The sequence below is a fragment of the Macaca nemestrina genome, chromosome 3, assembly GCF_043159975.1.
Source record: "Macaca nemestrina isolate mMacNem1 chromosome 3, mMacNem.hap1, whole genome shotgun sequence".
Taxonomy (NCBI): Eukaryota; Metazoa; Chordata; class Mammalia; order Primates; family Cercopithecidae; genus Macaca; species Macaca nemestrina.
The window spans coordinates 136,903,290-136,917,704 of NC_092127.1; the positions used below are offsets into that span (position 1 = coordinate 136,903,290).

General features: G+C 36.1%; 1 protein-coding gene across 15 annotated transcripts in view; it reads left to right on the forward strand.

Annotated features, from left to right (window-relative positions):
• LOC105477284 (methylenetetrahydrofolate dehydrogenase (NADP+ dependent) 2 like) overlaps positions 1-14,415 on the forward strand; it is a 151,668-nt gene that overhangs the window by 6,257 nt on the left and 130,996 nt on the right. For 12 of the 15 annotated variants that reach the window (XR_011621231.1, XR_011621232.1, XR_003016983.2 and 9 more), the window contains exon 2: positions 13,986-14,170. Coding sequence is in view for 9 of the 15 variants with exons in the window: in XM_071093503.1 (XP_070949604.1) it covers positions 13,986-14,170 (185 nt within the window). In the remaining 6 variants the exon portion in view is untranslated. Of the gene's footprint in view, positions 1-545; positions 4,943-5,430; positions 13,252-13,985; positions 14,171-14,415 lie in introns of those variants that run through there. The other 3 variants (XM_011733743.2, XM_011733740.3, XM_024791425.2) reach the window with 3 other exon arrangements.

Below are 14,415 nucleotides of genomic sequence, written 5' to 3' on the forward strand. Positions count from 1 at the left end.
ATTAATTTCCCTTTGTCAGCTTGCTGTAAACAACTCCATCTCCCCATCTTCTCCATGACCTGCATACATTGAATGGAAGTCATTACAAACAACAGTTACAACCCCAAAATTTGGTTGTAGCCACTTGCTTTGTACACACACACACACACACACCCCCACCCTCAACTCATGTAGAATTCAGAACTTTTAAGTAATACGTAGTGACCTCCTTATAATTTAAAATAGTTGAGTGCAAAGGTATTGGAAAGCTATTATCCCCGTGGACGATAACAGTTACTAATTTCAGCCCGGCTGCTTTCAATTCCCCTTGATGCGTATTATAATTATAAAAATAAGTAATATATTTTGATAGTTTTTATTTTTTAAAGACGGCACTAGGCAAGTTAAGATAAGGCGGGGGTTTTGACGCCCTCTTTGTACTGAATACCATCTCCGAAGTTGAGGTTGGCCCCAAGGTTGAGAAACACCTGTGGACTTGTGGGTCTCGGGTGGGGAGGAATTCGGACAGTGTGTTGATGCTTATTGGTGTCTCTTTTCTCTTCTAGGACCAGCAGAGAGAAGAGATTCCATCTTCCAGAGGTTGCCACTGTCTGCCTCCCCACTTGTCCCCATCCACAGTCATCTTTTTTATATATATAGACACACATTAGTTGTCTAGTTCTTCATAGTTAATGTGATTTAAGTCTGACATCATTTCTTTTGCCATGAAATTTACACCTTAGTGTTACTCTCACTGAAAATTGCCTTTAAGTTTGATAAACTCTTATCCCAGTGATATTGACTGTTTTAAATTAACAGATTTGTCACGATTTCTGAGCTATGTAGAGCCTTAATTGAAAAAGTATCTTTGATTATTTTTTCATATTTTGGCCACATACCTATAATAATGGAATATTTACAATGCTTTTTAGTGGAGAATTTTTTTAAGTAGAATTTCAATAAATAATGTTTGATGGAGTTTGGAAGTTACCGTATTTTGAAGTATCATTTAACATTTTCCTCTCAATGAGTTTTCCTTTAAAATTTGCAATGAATTTGTTTTCCTGTTTATGCATGAGAATTTAGGTCTTATTAATTGGGGGAAATTAATGTTAAAGTAGTAAATAAGCCCTTCTTGTTGCAGCTTATTGTTTCTTGAAATGAATTAACTATCCAGGCAAAAGGTTAAAAATGAAAAAAAAAGTCTTTGTAACTAAATTCTTCCCATTTTGTTGTTGTGTGTGAGCAGTTTACAAATCAAAATGTCCTTGGTTAAAAGTCATCACCTGAGTTTGTGCGCAGTGCTTTTCAGTGTGAGAAGCCTGGTAGCAGCCCATCCCATTTGGGTGGGAAGGTTATAGACCTTGCCATGCTCAAAGCAGATTTGTAGGTATCCTGCAATTTGGGCACTTTCACAAACCCCGCTTTGGCTTATTCTACCTGAACTACTTATTTTAATTAACTAAATGGATATCTCAAGCATTCCATGTTTATCCTGTTGCTCAGTGAATCCTCAGATCGTTAATTTGGTAGATTCTCTTTTTTCTCCTCATCCTATTCTTTTAGCTTTAAAAAAAACTGTGTACTGCCTACAGGTCTTTTGGAAGTTTCACCTTTCTCTTTGTCGCACTGGCATCGGCTTTATAATTTTTGCAGCTAGACCACATTTTTAAAAAATCTACATTTTTGGATCTAGTAAAAGATACTTATTTGTTTTATTTAAGTATTCATGTCTTTTACCATGGGTAGTTAAGTTTAATAATTAAAAAAGACACTATCAGTAACAATGTTCATTATTTTTCAGACTCTTCCCTCTACTACTTAATCTGTATTTCTGTCTCTTCTAATGACTAGGAAAGGCCGTTTCTCAAAATCATCTTCTATTTAGTTGGCAAATTTGATAATGTGGTGGTGTTCCTATCTTCCTGCTATACCTGTTCTACTGAAAATGAGATATAATAGCCATCTGGCTACACTTTTGATTTCCAAGAAATTCTTATGTCATTTTAAATTCAAAAACTAAATATTTCAACATTTGGTCTCATAAGTTTTCTTTGTTCCAGCTGTTCAGAAATAGTGTGTTCTAATATTTCCACAATCAAGATTTTTGACTAAAATGGATCAGTAGATGAAAAAGAGGGACTAGTAGTAATTTTAGATCTTGTTAGTTAATCATGATCTTACTAATAATTTGGCAATTTCTTTAATGACCCAAATCTTTGTTGTTCAAATGCCTTGAAGTTGTTATTCTTTCATATTAGTACTCTGATGGGAGGATGAAAACAGCAGAAAGGAGCAACACCAGATGATCTTTCCATGGGCACATACTCTTTCAAGGAATCCCACGGAACTCGTGAAATTACGCTTTGGCTTAGAGATAATTAAGTTGTGGAGGGAGGTTTAAGAGAGGAGCTTGGGTGAAATTTGAGCTGTAAATGAGTATGCTAAATTAAAGAAATGATTAGTAATAAGTGATATTTGCTGTTAAGAAATTCACTTGGGATTTGAGAAGACATTGTACATGCAAGGTAGAAAACTTTATGGTCAGAATAGAACACAATCTGAACCTAAATTAACAGTAGTGTTAAAGAATTCAGGGCAGGGTATTATCCAAGAAGGCTTAGCCAGCTGCTCCACTTAAGGTTACATCATAAGTGGTTTCTGTGTTGCTATTGTTTTTATTAGCATTTCAATGACTGCATCATGTTATATTAAATCAATTGGCCCTAACTTACCTAACCATCTTGCTGTTTTTTAATGTCTAGTTCTTGGAAAATATGTAATAATTTACTCTCAGATTGAGGTCATGTTCTTGTCAACATCATACCAACCAGGTTTGTTCACTTCATCATCTGAACTCTATGTAGGTTTCTATAATTAGGCTCATTAGAGTGTTCCTAGATCCAAAGACTATCTAAAGATCTAAAGATTGATAATTCTAAAGTGAGGACGTGTGTATAGTTTGCAACAGATGTTCTCTCCCCACTTTTTTTTTTTTTTTTTTTTTTTTGCTGTTTGTAATTAACTGGAACTGCAATGAATGCCATCATGCTTTTAAGGAATTCAGTTGTATTGTTGAAAAAGACATTTTTCTTAATATCTAAGGAGCTCTTGATGTTAAGCACTTTGCTGAGATTTTGCACATACAGTATGTCCTTCCATCCTCACAACAACTAAAGGAGGTAGATAGACACTATTACTATCTATTTCCAGTTAACAGATTGAGAAATTGAGGCTTAAAGAAATTAAACTTGTCCAAGTTGACACAGTAAATACATGGTGAAGACAAGGCCTGAACCCACATCATCTTTCCAGTGTTCTTCTCTACAGGCAGTTTATAATTATTGACTTATCTCACTTTTGCTTTTTCTTCTTTTTGAAACATTTATTAATATTAAATCTCATAGAACTTTTGTGAATCTCGAAAGCTAATTTGCATGTATATTTTACAAATTATTTTGTTAGATTCTCTCAGTTTGAGATGTTCTTAACCTAGGACCTTATGGATAGAATTCAGGGGATTCATAAACTTGGATTGGAGGTGACTAACTTCTAATAAATTTAGCTTTTCTTTTTTCCATTGTCAGTGTTGGCAACAAATACATAATATCATTAGTACATGTGACTTGCTAATATAATTTACAAATACTTCAGTATCACGAAGTTGAGGCAGATACCACAAAACATCATCTGCACATCACTACTTTGTTATGGTAGTTAGACCTACCACTAGATTCTGTTATTTAATACTTTTTAAAAAAAGCATTTGATAGTATTTCAGTAAAATTGGTTTTCCTTGTACTTTGTATTTTATATTGAATGTTTAAAGGGATTGTTCTGGGAAAGAGTCCACAGGTTTCAGCAAACAGGTCAAGAGCTTTTGTGGCACAAAGCTTAGCATCTAAGGTTCTTTCTGACAAAGTTCGTTTGAAAATGAATGGATATTGTTTAAGTAGTACAGAGTCAGAAAGTTAACTAATTAAAAAACTGAGTATCAAGAAGAGTCATATTTAATGAAAATAAGTTATTTTACTTTTTATTGATTTGCAAATGTAATTTCTAGTAAAATTACTTCCGGATGTGAATATGGTACTTGGGGTATGAAACGAATTTTTTTTAAAGAGGCCATAAACGTAACACAAGTATACATTTATTTTAACAAGATACCTCAAAAGACTCCCTATACTGGTGATTGGTTTTATTCCCTATGGAATTTTGCCGTTTTTGGGGGGTTTCATTTCTCTTGTACAAACTCAAAATACCAAAGATATGCCCTAAGATGTAAAGCAATTAAACTGTATGTTAGGTCCTGGGTAGAGCTTGGAATTGTCAGTCATTGTATTAGGATTTTTCATCTTTATAGAGATAAAATGGTTCATTGCAGCTCTAGTTGAAGTTGTGAATAAAGATGAGATTGAAACTAAGATGTAGATATTTCAAGTATACGAATTATAAAGATGTAGATTTTTCAAGTATACAAATTAAATAAACTATTGATCTTGACTAAGTTTTATTTGTTGTTATGCTACTTTTTTGTGGAAGAGTATTTTGATACATAGAAATAATCCCCCCCCTTTGTTACTTTGCTCTAGTTTATTAAATACATCATTTGATTCTAACAAGCATAGATAAGGTGGTTAGTTTATTTTCTGGAAGTACAAGTAAACAAGCCCATGGAAACAGCACTAAGTGCTGAAGACTTTCTGCCTCATAATGTTTCTGGTTATCGAAATATGTTTCCATCTGTTATTTAGCAGAAACTAGCAGAAAGAGCCACTTTTGCAAACCAGCCAATGAACTTTTAGCTAAATCCTCTTATGTAATGTAAGGTCAACAAGAGAGTATTCCTATTAAGTAGATGAAGAAATTGCATGCCGTTGAGAGAAGCTAAGTTGCTTGCCTAACTTTATTATTGCTACTAATGGTGACCCAGAGCTCTGATGCTCAGGACTTCTGATTTCAGGTGAGTAATTTGTACTACATAGTGCTGCCCTGCTGCTCACTAGCTGCCACCTCCCTTCTTTAATTTTTGCCTCCGGATGAAGCCGTATTTCGTGGCTAGCCCAGCAGTAGGCAGGGCTCCTTTTCTTGCAGCCTTTGGGGGAAGGTCGTTTCCGCCTTTGTGGGAAACCACCTGAGCAAGTAATGACAGGGCACATCATGTAAATAATATCTAAGGGGTCAAATGGATTTTGTTTTTGATATGCATTAATGCCAAGGTCACTATATAATTTGTTGACCAAACTAGCACATTTTTTAGAGTAAAAAGGGGCATGAATGTAATGAAAATTATATATCTGGAATATTTATTGACTTACAAATATATTAATGAACTTATAGTTTCAAACCATTTTCAAAATTAACATTTTAAGAGATAATTTATGTCCTTATATGCTAAAATAAAAATTTATATTACATGAATATTCAGCATGAATAATTATTCCTGGTGCATATTCACTTACTTGAATCAATTTCTTAGCTGTATCTTTTAACACCTTGATACTGATAATTTTCTGAAAAAAGTTAATAAGATCTTATGCTTTATTATTATTATTATTTTTTGAGATGGAGTCTTTCTCTGTCACCCAGGCTGGAGTGCAGTGGTGTGATCTCAGCTCACTGCAACCTCCGCCTCCTGGGTTCAAGCAATTCTCCTGCCTCAGCATCCTGAGTAGCTGGGACTACAGGCGTGCGCCACCACGCCCAGCTAATTTTTGTATTTTTAGTAGAGACAGGGTTTCACCATATTAGTCAGGCTGGTCTTGAACTCCTGACCTCATGATCTGCCCCGCCTTGGCCTCCCAAAGTGCTGGAATTACAGGCATGAGCCACTAGGCCCGGCCCTTATTCTTAATTTTAAAATTAAATTTTCTGCAGTTTTCTTAACAGTTGCAAATAGAGTCTTTGCTTTAGACAATGGTTATTTTAGTTTTAAAAGTACTGTCTCTATAGATGCTGAAGCACACATAAATTGCTAAATGGAACAGTCTTAATTCTACGTTTTGCACATTGAAATGGGAAGATATTTTAGCCTAAATATTTTCAAAGGTGCTATCTTGGTGTATCTTTTCAAAGTACTTTTCTTTGACAAATACTTACATAAAAGTCATCAAATAGGTTGTTTTTGTGTACGGTTTTAAAACTAGTTTGCCATATTTAGATATGGGAAAATTAAAGTTTTTCTCAATTATATTCCAACATTTTGCAAAATAGTAACTTATTCAATGAAATTTTATTCAGTAAAAAATATGAGCTCCATTAGAAGATTCTTTTCAGACATTGAACTATTAATTGCCATTATAGATGTATTTATTTACTAATTCTACTGTACACAAAGTTCCACAAACTAGCTGGCTTGAAACAGCAGAAATCTGTTTTCACACTTCTGGAGGCTGGAAGTCTGACATCAAAGTATCTGTAGGCCCATGCTCTGTCGACTAGCTTCTGGTTATTGCCAGCAGCCCTTTGTGTTCCTAAGGAGTTTGCAGCTGCATAACTCCAGTCTTTGCTTTTGCCTCTGTTGTCAAATGGTTGTCTTCCCTCTCTGTCTTCACTTCCCTTCTGTGTGTATGGGTCTCTGTGTCTCTTCTCGTAAGGACAGAAATTAAAATTACTTGTGCATTGTTTGAGCTATCATTTTTTAAACTGGTTTACTTCTTCCCTTCTTTTTGAAGAGATAACGTTTCTGTTTGTAAGCTTTGGTTTCACTGATTACAATTCAATAAAAACTTTAAATCTGAAGGTGTCCTTACCCCCATTTAGTCTATTTGTTGAATATGTTGATTAATAGTTTCCAACAACTTTTGAAAAAAATGCAACAAGCGTTGCCCATCCCAGTGCTAGGCCAGCCCCCACAGACACAGCCTGTAGGCTACTCCTTGCAGACCCAGGCTCTAGGCCTGCACTAATGCCGGGGCAGCATCCAAGGATTCCAGCTTAGCCACTGCAGACTTAGGCATCAGGTAGAAACTCATGGACCCACACTCTAAGCCTGCCCCAGTACCAGGTCAGCCTCCATAAATTCAGGTCCAAGCCTGTCCCAGGGACCCAAACTCAGGACCCAACCCCATGGTTCCAGGTACGAGGTCTTCCCCTGCAGATCTAGGCACCAGGCCCATTCCAGGGGACCCTGTGCCAGCCCAGTCCCTACAGACTTGGGACCAGGACCATTCCAGTGCCAGGCTGGTCCCCATGGGCTCAGCCTCAAGACCTACCCCAGTGCCGGGATGGTCCCTTTGAACCTAGGCTTCAGGTCTGTGTTTGCAGGCCCAGGCTCCAGGACTGCTCCTATATACCCAAATGACAGCCCATCCCAGTGGACCCACACACCAGATTAGCCCCCTGTGAGTTGAAGTATTAGACCCACCACCTGCTGACCTAGGCATCACCTGCCAACCAATCCAAGGGATTTAGCAACAAGCCCACCCATGGACCATGCCGGATGGCCCATCAAGAATCTCTAGACCCACTGACTGGTGAAAGGCTTTCCCTACTGAAGCCAGCTTATAAAGACTGGAATAGATGCCTACTTCTTCAAGTGATAGACACCAATGAAAGGCCACAAAGATTATGAGCCATTAGGGAAACATGGCACCACAAAAAGAACAAAATAAAGTAACAATTGACATAAAGAAATGGAGAGCTACAGGCTGCCTATCCAGAGAACACAGACAACTAGACAATATCAATGATTTAAAATACTTCAAAAGGGTAAAAACAAGGTACCGTGGGAGCTCATAGCAGAGTCCCAGGGTACAGGGTTCGGAAAACATTACCAGAGTGTTTTACGAGCTGAGACTTGAGCAATGTGTGGGACAGACTTGGAAAAGTGGTTGGAGAGGTGAGAAAGAGAAGAAGGAGTTTCAGGCAGAGGGAAAATTATATGTGAAGGCCCAGAGAGAACATGGTGCAGTTCATGAATTAAAATATGACTGGTGTGTAGTATGTGACTCACTAAGCATAGTGTTCTTTAGCAATGAGGCTAAAGTAGCTTATGCAGAACTTTGTAACCCATAGGGAATTTGGATTTTAGTTAATTTTCCCCCCAATTTCTCATGTCAAAAATGTTGGAGTCATGTTTGCCTTCTGTTTTTCTTTTTTTCATATCCTACACCCAATCTCAGTAACTCCCAATGGTTCCACTCTCAAAATAGATTCAGAATCAGACTACTTAGCTCCTCCAAGGCTACCCCTTTGCCTAACTCCCCATCATCCCTTGCCTGTTATACTATACTAGCTTCTTAGCTGGAGTCTCCATTTCTCCACTTGATCTCATAGAGTCTATCCTCCATATTTTCACCAGTTATTTTAAAAATGAAAGTCACGTCAAAATCTCTGAATGGCTTCCTGTCTCACAGTAAAAGCCAACATCCTTTCAAAGGCCTGCAGGGCCTTATGTAATCTGATGTCCCACTCCTTCTCTGACTTCATGTCTTATCCCAGTTAACTTGTTCTTTCCACTGCAACCATTGACTTGTTGCTATTTCTCAAATATTTCAGGTATGCTCCTTGCTAAAGGCCTCCATACTTGCTGTCCACTTCCCTTGGCTTAGAATGCTTTTCTCCCAGAAATCTACATGACTTATTTCATTTCCTTCATTTCTGCCCACATGTTACCTGATTTATCAGAGAAGTGATACCTTAACCCACCCATATAAAATAACTCTGGCCCTCAGATAAGTTGTTTCTCTGCCTCATGTCACACATGATATATTAAATACCTGTTGTTTTTCAATATGCTTATATCTTCTTCAACTAGAATATTGTTTCCATAAAAGTAGGTAATGGTTTTGCGCCCTATTATTTATATGCCCAGTGCCTAAAATAGTTTTCAGTGAATAGGAGGCTTTCAACATGTGTTTATTAAGTGAATAAACAATTAGCATGTGGTGAGGAGTTTTAACCAGGGAGATGATATAATTGAATTAGAAAACAATCACTCTGGCTGCAGTATGGAAAATGGATTAGAGGAGATCAAGACAAGCCAGAGAGAAATTTTAGGAGATGTATTATTCAGTGGCTGAACATTTGAATTGTTGCTGATGTTTAACCTATTTAGCTTTTCAAGAATTTTCATGTTGAAAATCTAATTTGTTTATGCGCTAAAGTAATGAGAATGTATGAGTTGACCAGTTCTTCCAGCACATGGACTGATACAGGCACTCTCCCATTGGACCTGCATTAATTTGAGGTTGCTTCATTTTTCTTCTTATAGTGACTCCTACGGAGCTAGGCTTGCTGAGTTCTACAGTGACTGATGGAGTCAGCTGGAGGGGCCAGTTGCTACTAAAAATGCTCAGAAACCTAACTCCTAATTTACCCATAAACACCAGCTAGCCAGGCTGTATCACGTCTGCTATAATTAGTTAGCAAGCTGACTTAGCACCTCAGTGCTATAATTTAAAGTAAACCCTGAACAGTCTTAGACATGAGTATACATGGTACAGTTAAGTTTAATCTGTATAAAGGTGTCTCTTTGGAGTCTGGGAATCCGTTTATGCTACTGGTCTTCTCTGACACTCTCCAGGTCATGCAGGTTACTGTCTAGGTCATAATTAGCCTGGATTATATTCAGTGATTGCCAGCTTCCCAGTGGCCTGTAAACAAATTATTTTGTTTAATAGTGAGTGAATCAATAATGTCAGCAGTAGCATCACTACTCACATGCTATAAAATGCAAGACAGAGTTCAGATGTTTTTATATTTTAAAATAAAATGTATATTCCTTACCGTGTTAGGTGATTTCTAGTTTCTTAACAGATAAATCTGCTTCTATAATAGTGTTCTACCATAAGAAAATATTCCTGACACAAATTGATTTATGGAAAGTTTTTTTTTTGTTATTACTTATAAATGAGTTGTGCTGGAATTTGTTGCTGTGTCTGCAGTACTTAGTATTTGCTAATATACAAGGTCCTTGTTATCTTAGTGCCAAAAGGCTGCTTAAATGAATTCATAAAATGTCATCACCAGAAATTCATAGGAAACAGTGAAAAAAGTTTGTTACTTTACTTTGAAAAATAAAGACCTCAAAAGTTTTATTTTATTTTAACTTGATTTATCTATAATTACATACAAAGTGTTGGAAGGTACAAAGCAGAAACTACAAAAGACCACTCAAGAAATAATAGCTAACCTGAATAGCCCTCTATATTAAGGAATTTAAGTTTGTAGGTTTAAACCTTCCCAGAAAGAAAACTCCAGAATCAGATAGCTTAATGGGTGAATCATACCATACATTTAAGGGAGAAAAAAATGCCAATTCTTTACACACTCTTCTGGAAATTTGAAGAGGATAGAGTTCTTCCTAACTCATTCTATGAAGCCAGCATCATCCTGGTATCAAAGCTACTTGATAACATTATAAGAAAAGAAAACTACAAAGACCTCTTACGCACTTTTATGCAACAATTTTAACAAAATTTCAGATGAAATCCATGATAATCTGGAAAGGATAGATACATAATAACCAAGTGGGATGTATCCCAGGAATGCAAGGTTGGTTTAACATTTGAATATTATTCAGTTACCATATTAACAGACTAACACTCGAGAAAAACATATGATCATCTCAATAGACATAAAAAACATTTGGCAATATCCTCATACAACTTCTCATCAAACTAAAAGTAGACATAAATCATAAACTGAATGTATGACTTAGGCCCATAAAATCTAGAAGAAAACACTGGAGAAAACCTTTGTGACCTCGAGTTAGGCAAATATTTCTTTTATACAACACTAAAAGCATGGTCCATAAAAGGAAAAATTGATAAATTGGAGTACCTTAAAATTAAGAACTGTTCTAAAAACACAAGAGGATAGAAAGGCAAAGCGCAGACTGGGAGACAATATTTCAAACCCCATATCTGATAAAGGACTTGAATCTAGGATATACAAAGAACTTCAAACATTCAAAATAGGAAACAACCTACTAAACAATGGGCAAAAGATTTAATTATTTAATTTACCAAAGAAGATCACAGATGGCAAATAAGCATATGAAAAGATGTTCAACATCAGTATTCATTAAGGGAATGTAAATTTAAAGCACAATGACATACCACCATATGTCCACTAAAATGTCAACAATTTTAAAACCTGACCATCTTAAGTGATGACAAGTATATGGAGCAACCAGAACTCATGTACTATTTGAAGGAACACAAAGTCGTACAGTGTCTTTGTAACATGGTCTAACAGTTTTTAACATATTTCAACATACACTTACAATATGACCTTGCCATTCTACTTTGAGATATTTGCTCAAAAGAAATTAAAGCAGCCAGGAATGGTGGCTCACACCTGTAATCCCAGTGTTTTGGGAGGCTGAGAGGGGCAGATCACTTGTGGCCAGGAGTTCAAGACCAGCCTGGCCCACATAGTGAAACCCCATCTCTACTAAATATACAAAAGTTAGGCATGATGGCATATGCCTGTAATTCCAGCTACTCGGGAGGCTGAGGCATCAGAATTATTTGAACCCAGGAGGCGGAGGTTGTAGTGAGCTGAGATCTTGCCACCGAACTCCAACCTGGGTGATAGATTGAGACTCTGTCCCCCCCACAAAAAATATATTAAAACATATGTGTTATAAAATGTTTGTAACAGCTGTATTTGTCATGATCAAAAACTGGAAAGAACCCAAATATCTGTTAATAATTACCATTGAATGGATAAACAAATATTGGTATATCCATACAGTGTAATACTACTCAGCGATAAAAAAGAAATGAACCATTCAAACATGTAACTACGTGAATTAAAAAATAATTATGCTGAGTGGAATTAGCTGGCCAAAAAAGAGTATATAGTATTTGATTCAATTTTTATAAAATTCTTGATAATACAAACTCATATATAATGAACAAAAGAGATTGATTGTTGCCTGGAATGGTGAATTGAGGAGTGGAATCTGGCAGAGACAGGTGAAATGGCAAAGTTTTAAAGGTGCACCTGGAAAGTTTTGGGAATGATAGACATGTTCATTTTCTTGACTATAGTGATTTCTCAGGCATATACATATATTAAAACTTGTACATGTTAAATATGTCCAGTTTATTTTACAGCAATTATACTGAATAACACAGAAATGAGACAGCAGAACAAGATTGATATATTGAATTTATCATGACATTATGTCTTGAAAGCTATTAAAATTTTAAGAGTAGACAAAATTAGAATCAAAAGTAGAGTTTACTTAGAATGTCTAGTTGTGATTGTATTGTCTATCCAATTTGCTCAGTTATTTACTCCTAAATTATGATTGTTATTAAAATACACTTTTGTGTTAAACTAAAGTGGTTTTCAAACATGGTCATACACAAGAACCACATGTAGGAAATTATTAGATGTGCAGATTTCCAGGTTTTACCCCTACCCCCAGGAATTCTGAATTGTAGATGAGGTTGTGGGGTCTTGAAATCTGCTTGTTGGATATTTATAGCACCTGCCCTCATTAGAAAATTAAAAGTGTACAGGTACCACAAAGAATTAAGGTTTATAAGGCTTCCTTTCCTCCTCCTCTTTCTCTTCTGCGTCCTACTCTTTCTCCTTTTCTTCTTTTTCGTAACATTTATTGACCTACATTTGTTGTTTTTTGTAGTGATCATGTTTTCACCAGGCCGTTCAATAGTGAAAGGACAGGGGCAGAAGGAAGAAGGGACCACCTTCTACTTTATCAGATACCTTTAAAAAATAAACACACAGTAAGAGCAATGTAACTCACCACTTTCAAGTTTGAGGTCATGGAGAGCAGAAAAGCCTTTCTGGGAAGTATTTCTTTGTGCCTTTCCGGAGATAGTTTATATCATCTATCAAAATATAGCACTTCTTACCTTCTGAAATACATATAAACTGCCAGGAAGTAATCTTCTGTGGAAACTTATTCCATTAGAAATGATGCCATTGCATCGGGGAGGTACTGAACTATCTGTTTACTGACCTGATCCCCACCATAATCAGTGACAAGCGTGGCAAGACTCACAGCTGTTGTCCGGGGCCATGCCTGGGGCCATGGAATAACATTTTTCTTTGAGTAAGTTAAAAGAGTTGTGTAGTATAAAGCTCATGACTTCAGCGTCTTTTGTAGGATATGCTAACCAAAAACGAACTGATTTCACCTTAGGGTCGCAAGATTGTGGGGCTACGTGTATACACAGTGGAGTCCAGTCTTCAAGATGGTTACCAGTTTTAACTAGGCTGTGCTGATCTGCCTCTTTAGAAAAAATAGCAGAACTTTAAATTTATGCAATATTATAGTCCGGATTTTGGGTATGTGGTTTGATAATTTATATGAATACATAAATGTGTGTATATGTATATGCATATGTATGCATATGTGTGTATAATATATATGTTTTATATATATATGTAGTACATAAGTGAAAGTTGTGAAGAAATGTACACTGTAGTTAGCATCTTAGTCTATTTGAGCTGCTATAACAATACCATAGACTGGTTGGCTTATACAAAAACAGAAATTTATTTCTCATAGTTCTGTAGACTGGGAGGTCCAAGGTCAATACACCAGAAGGTTCAGTGTCTGGTGTGGGCCTACTTTTTGGTTAATAGATAGCTGTCTTCTTGCTATGTACTCACATAGCAGAAGGCACAAGGGAGATCTCTGAAATTTCTTAAAAGAACACTAATGTCACTTATGAGGGCTCTATCCTCATGGTATAATCACCACCCAAAGGACTTGCCTCCTAATATCATAACATTTGGGGTTAGGATTTCAACATATGAATTTTGAAGAGACATGCACATTCATTCTACAGCAGATAGATTATACTGTAGAACTAAATAACAGAGTTGCAATCCTTCACAAAATTATAAAATATTTATGAACCTGAAGAGTAGGTGTCACTATAATTGAAAAAAAAAAATCAAACTTTGGGTGCTTGGAGAATCATGGTGGTTTTGTTGATTTTTGTACCTTAAATTTGCACAGTTGAATATTTCTTATTTTCTTTTAAGTATTACATTTATTGTTTTGCTTTCCACAGACATGAAGCCATTATTATATCAGGAACCGAAATGGCCAAGCGTATCCAGAAAGAAATACAGCGAGGTGTGGAATCATGGGTTTCCCTTGGAAACAGAAGACCTCACCTCAGTATAATTTTAGTGGGAGATAACCCAGCAAGCCATACATACGTCAGGAATAAGATAAGAGCTGCCTCTGCTGTAGGTGGGTATGTGTTTTAGTTGTAATTACTACTAAATATGTTTTCTATTTTTACTTCAAATTGTGATAATTATGAATGATAATGATCAAATAAGTGCCATTTGAATTGCATGTGTTATTATTAAAGATTATTCAGTTACCAAAGCTTTATGTTAATTTCATATGATTTTTTCTTCCAATTTCTTGTAGGGTTAATTCAGTGTGTTTTATATTCTATGGCAAGATATGCAAAGAATAGTTTACATCTA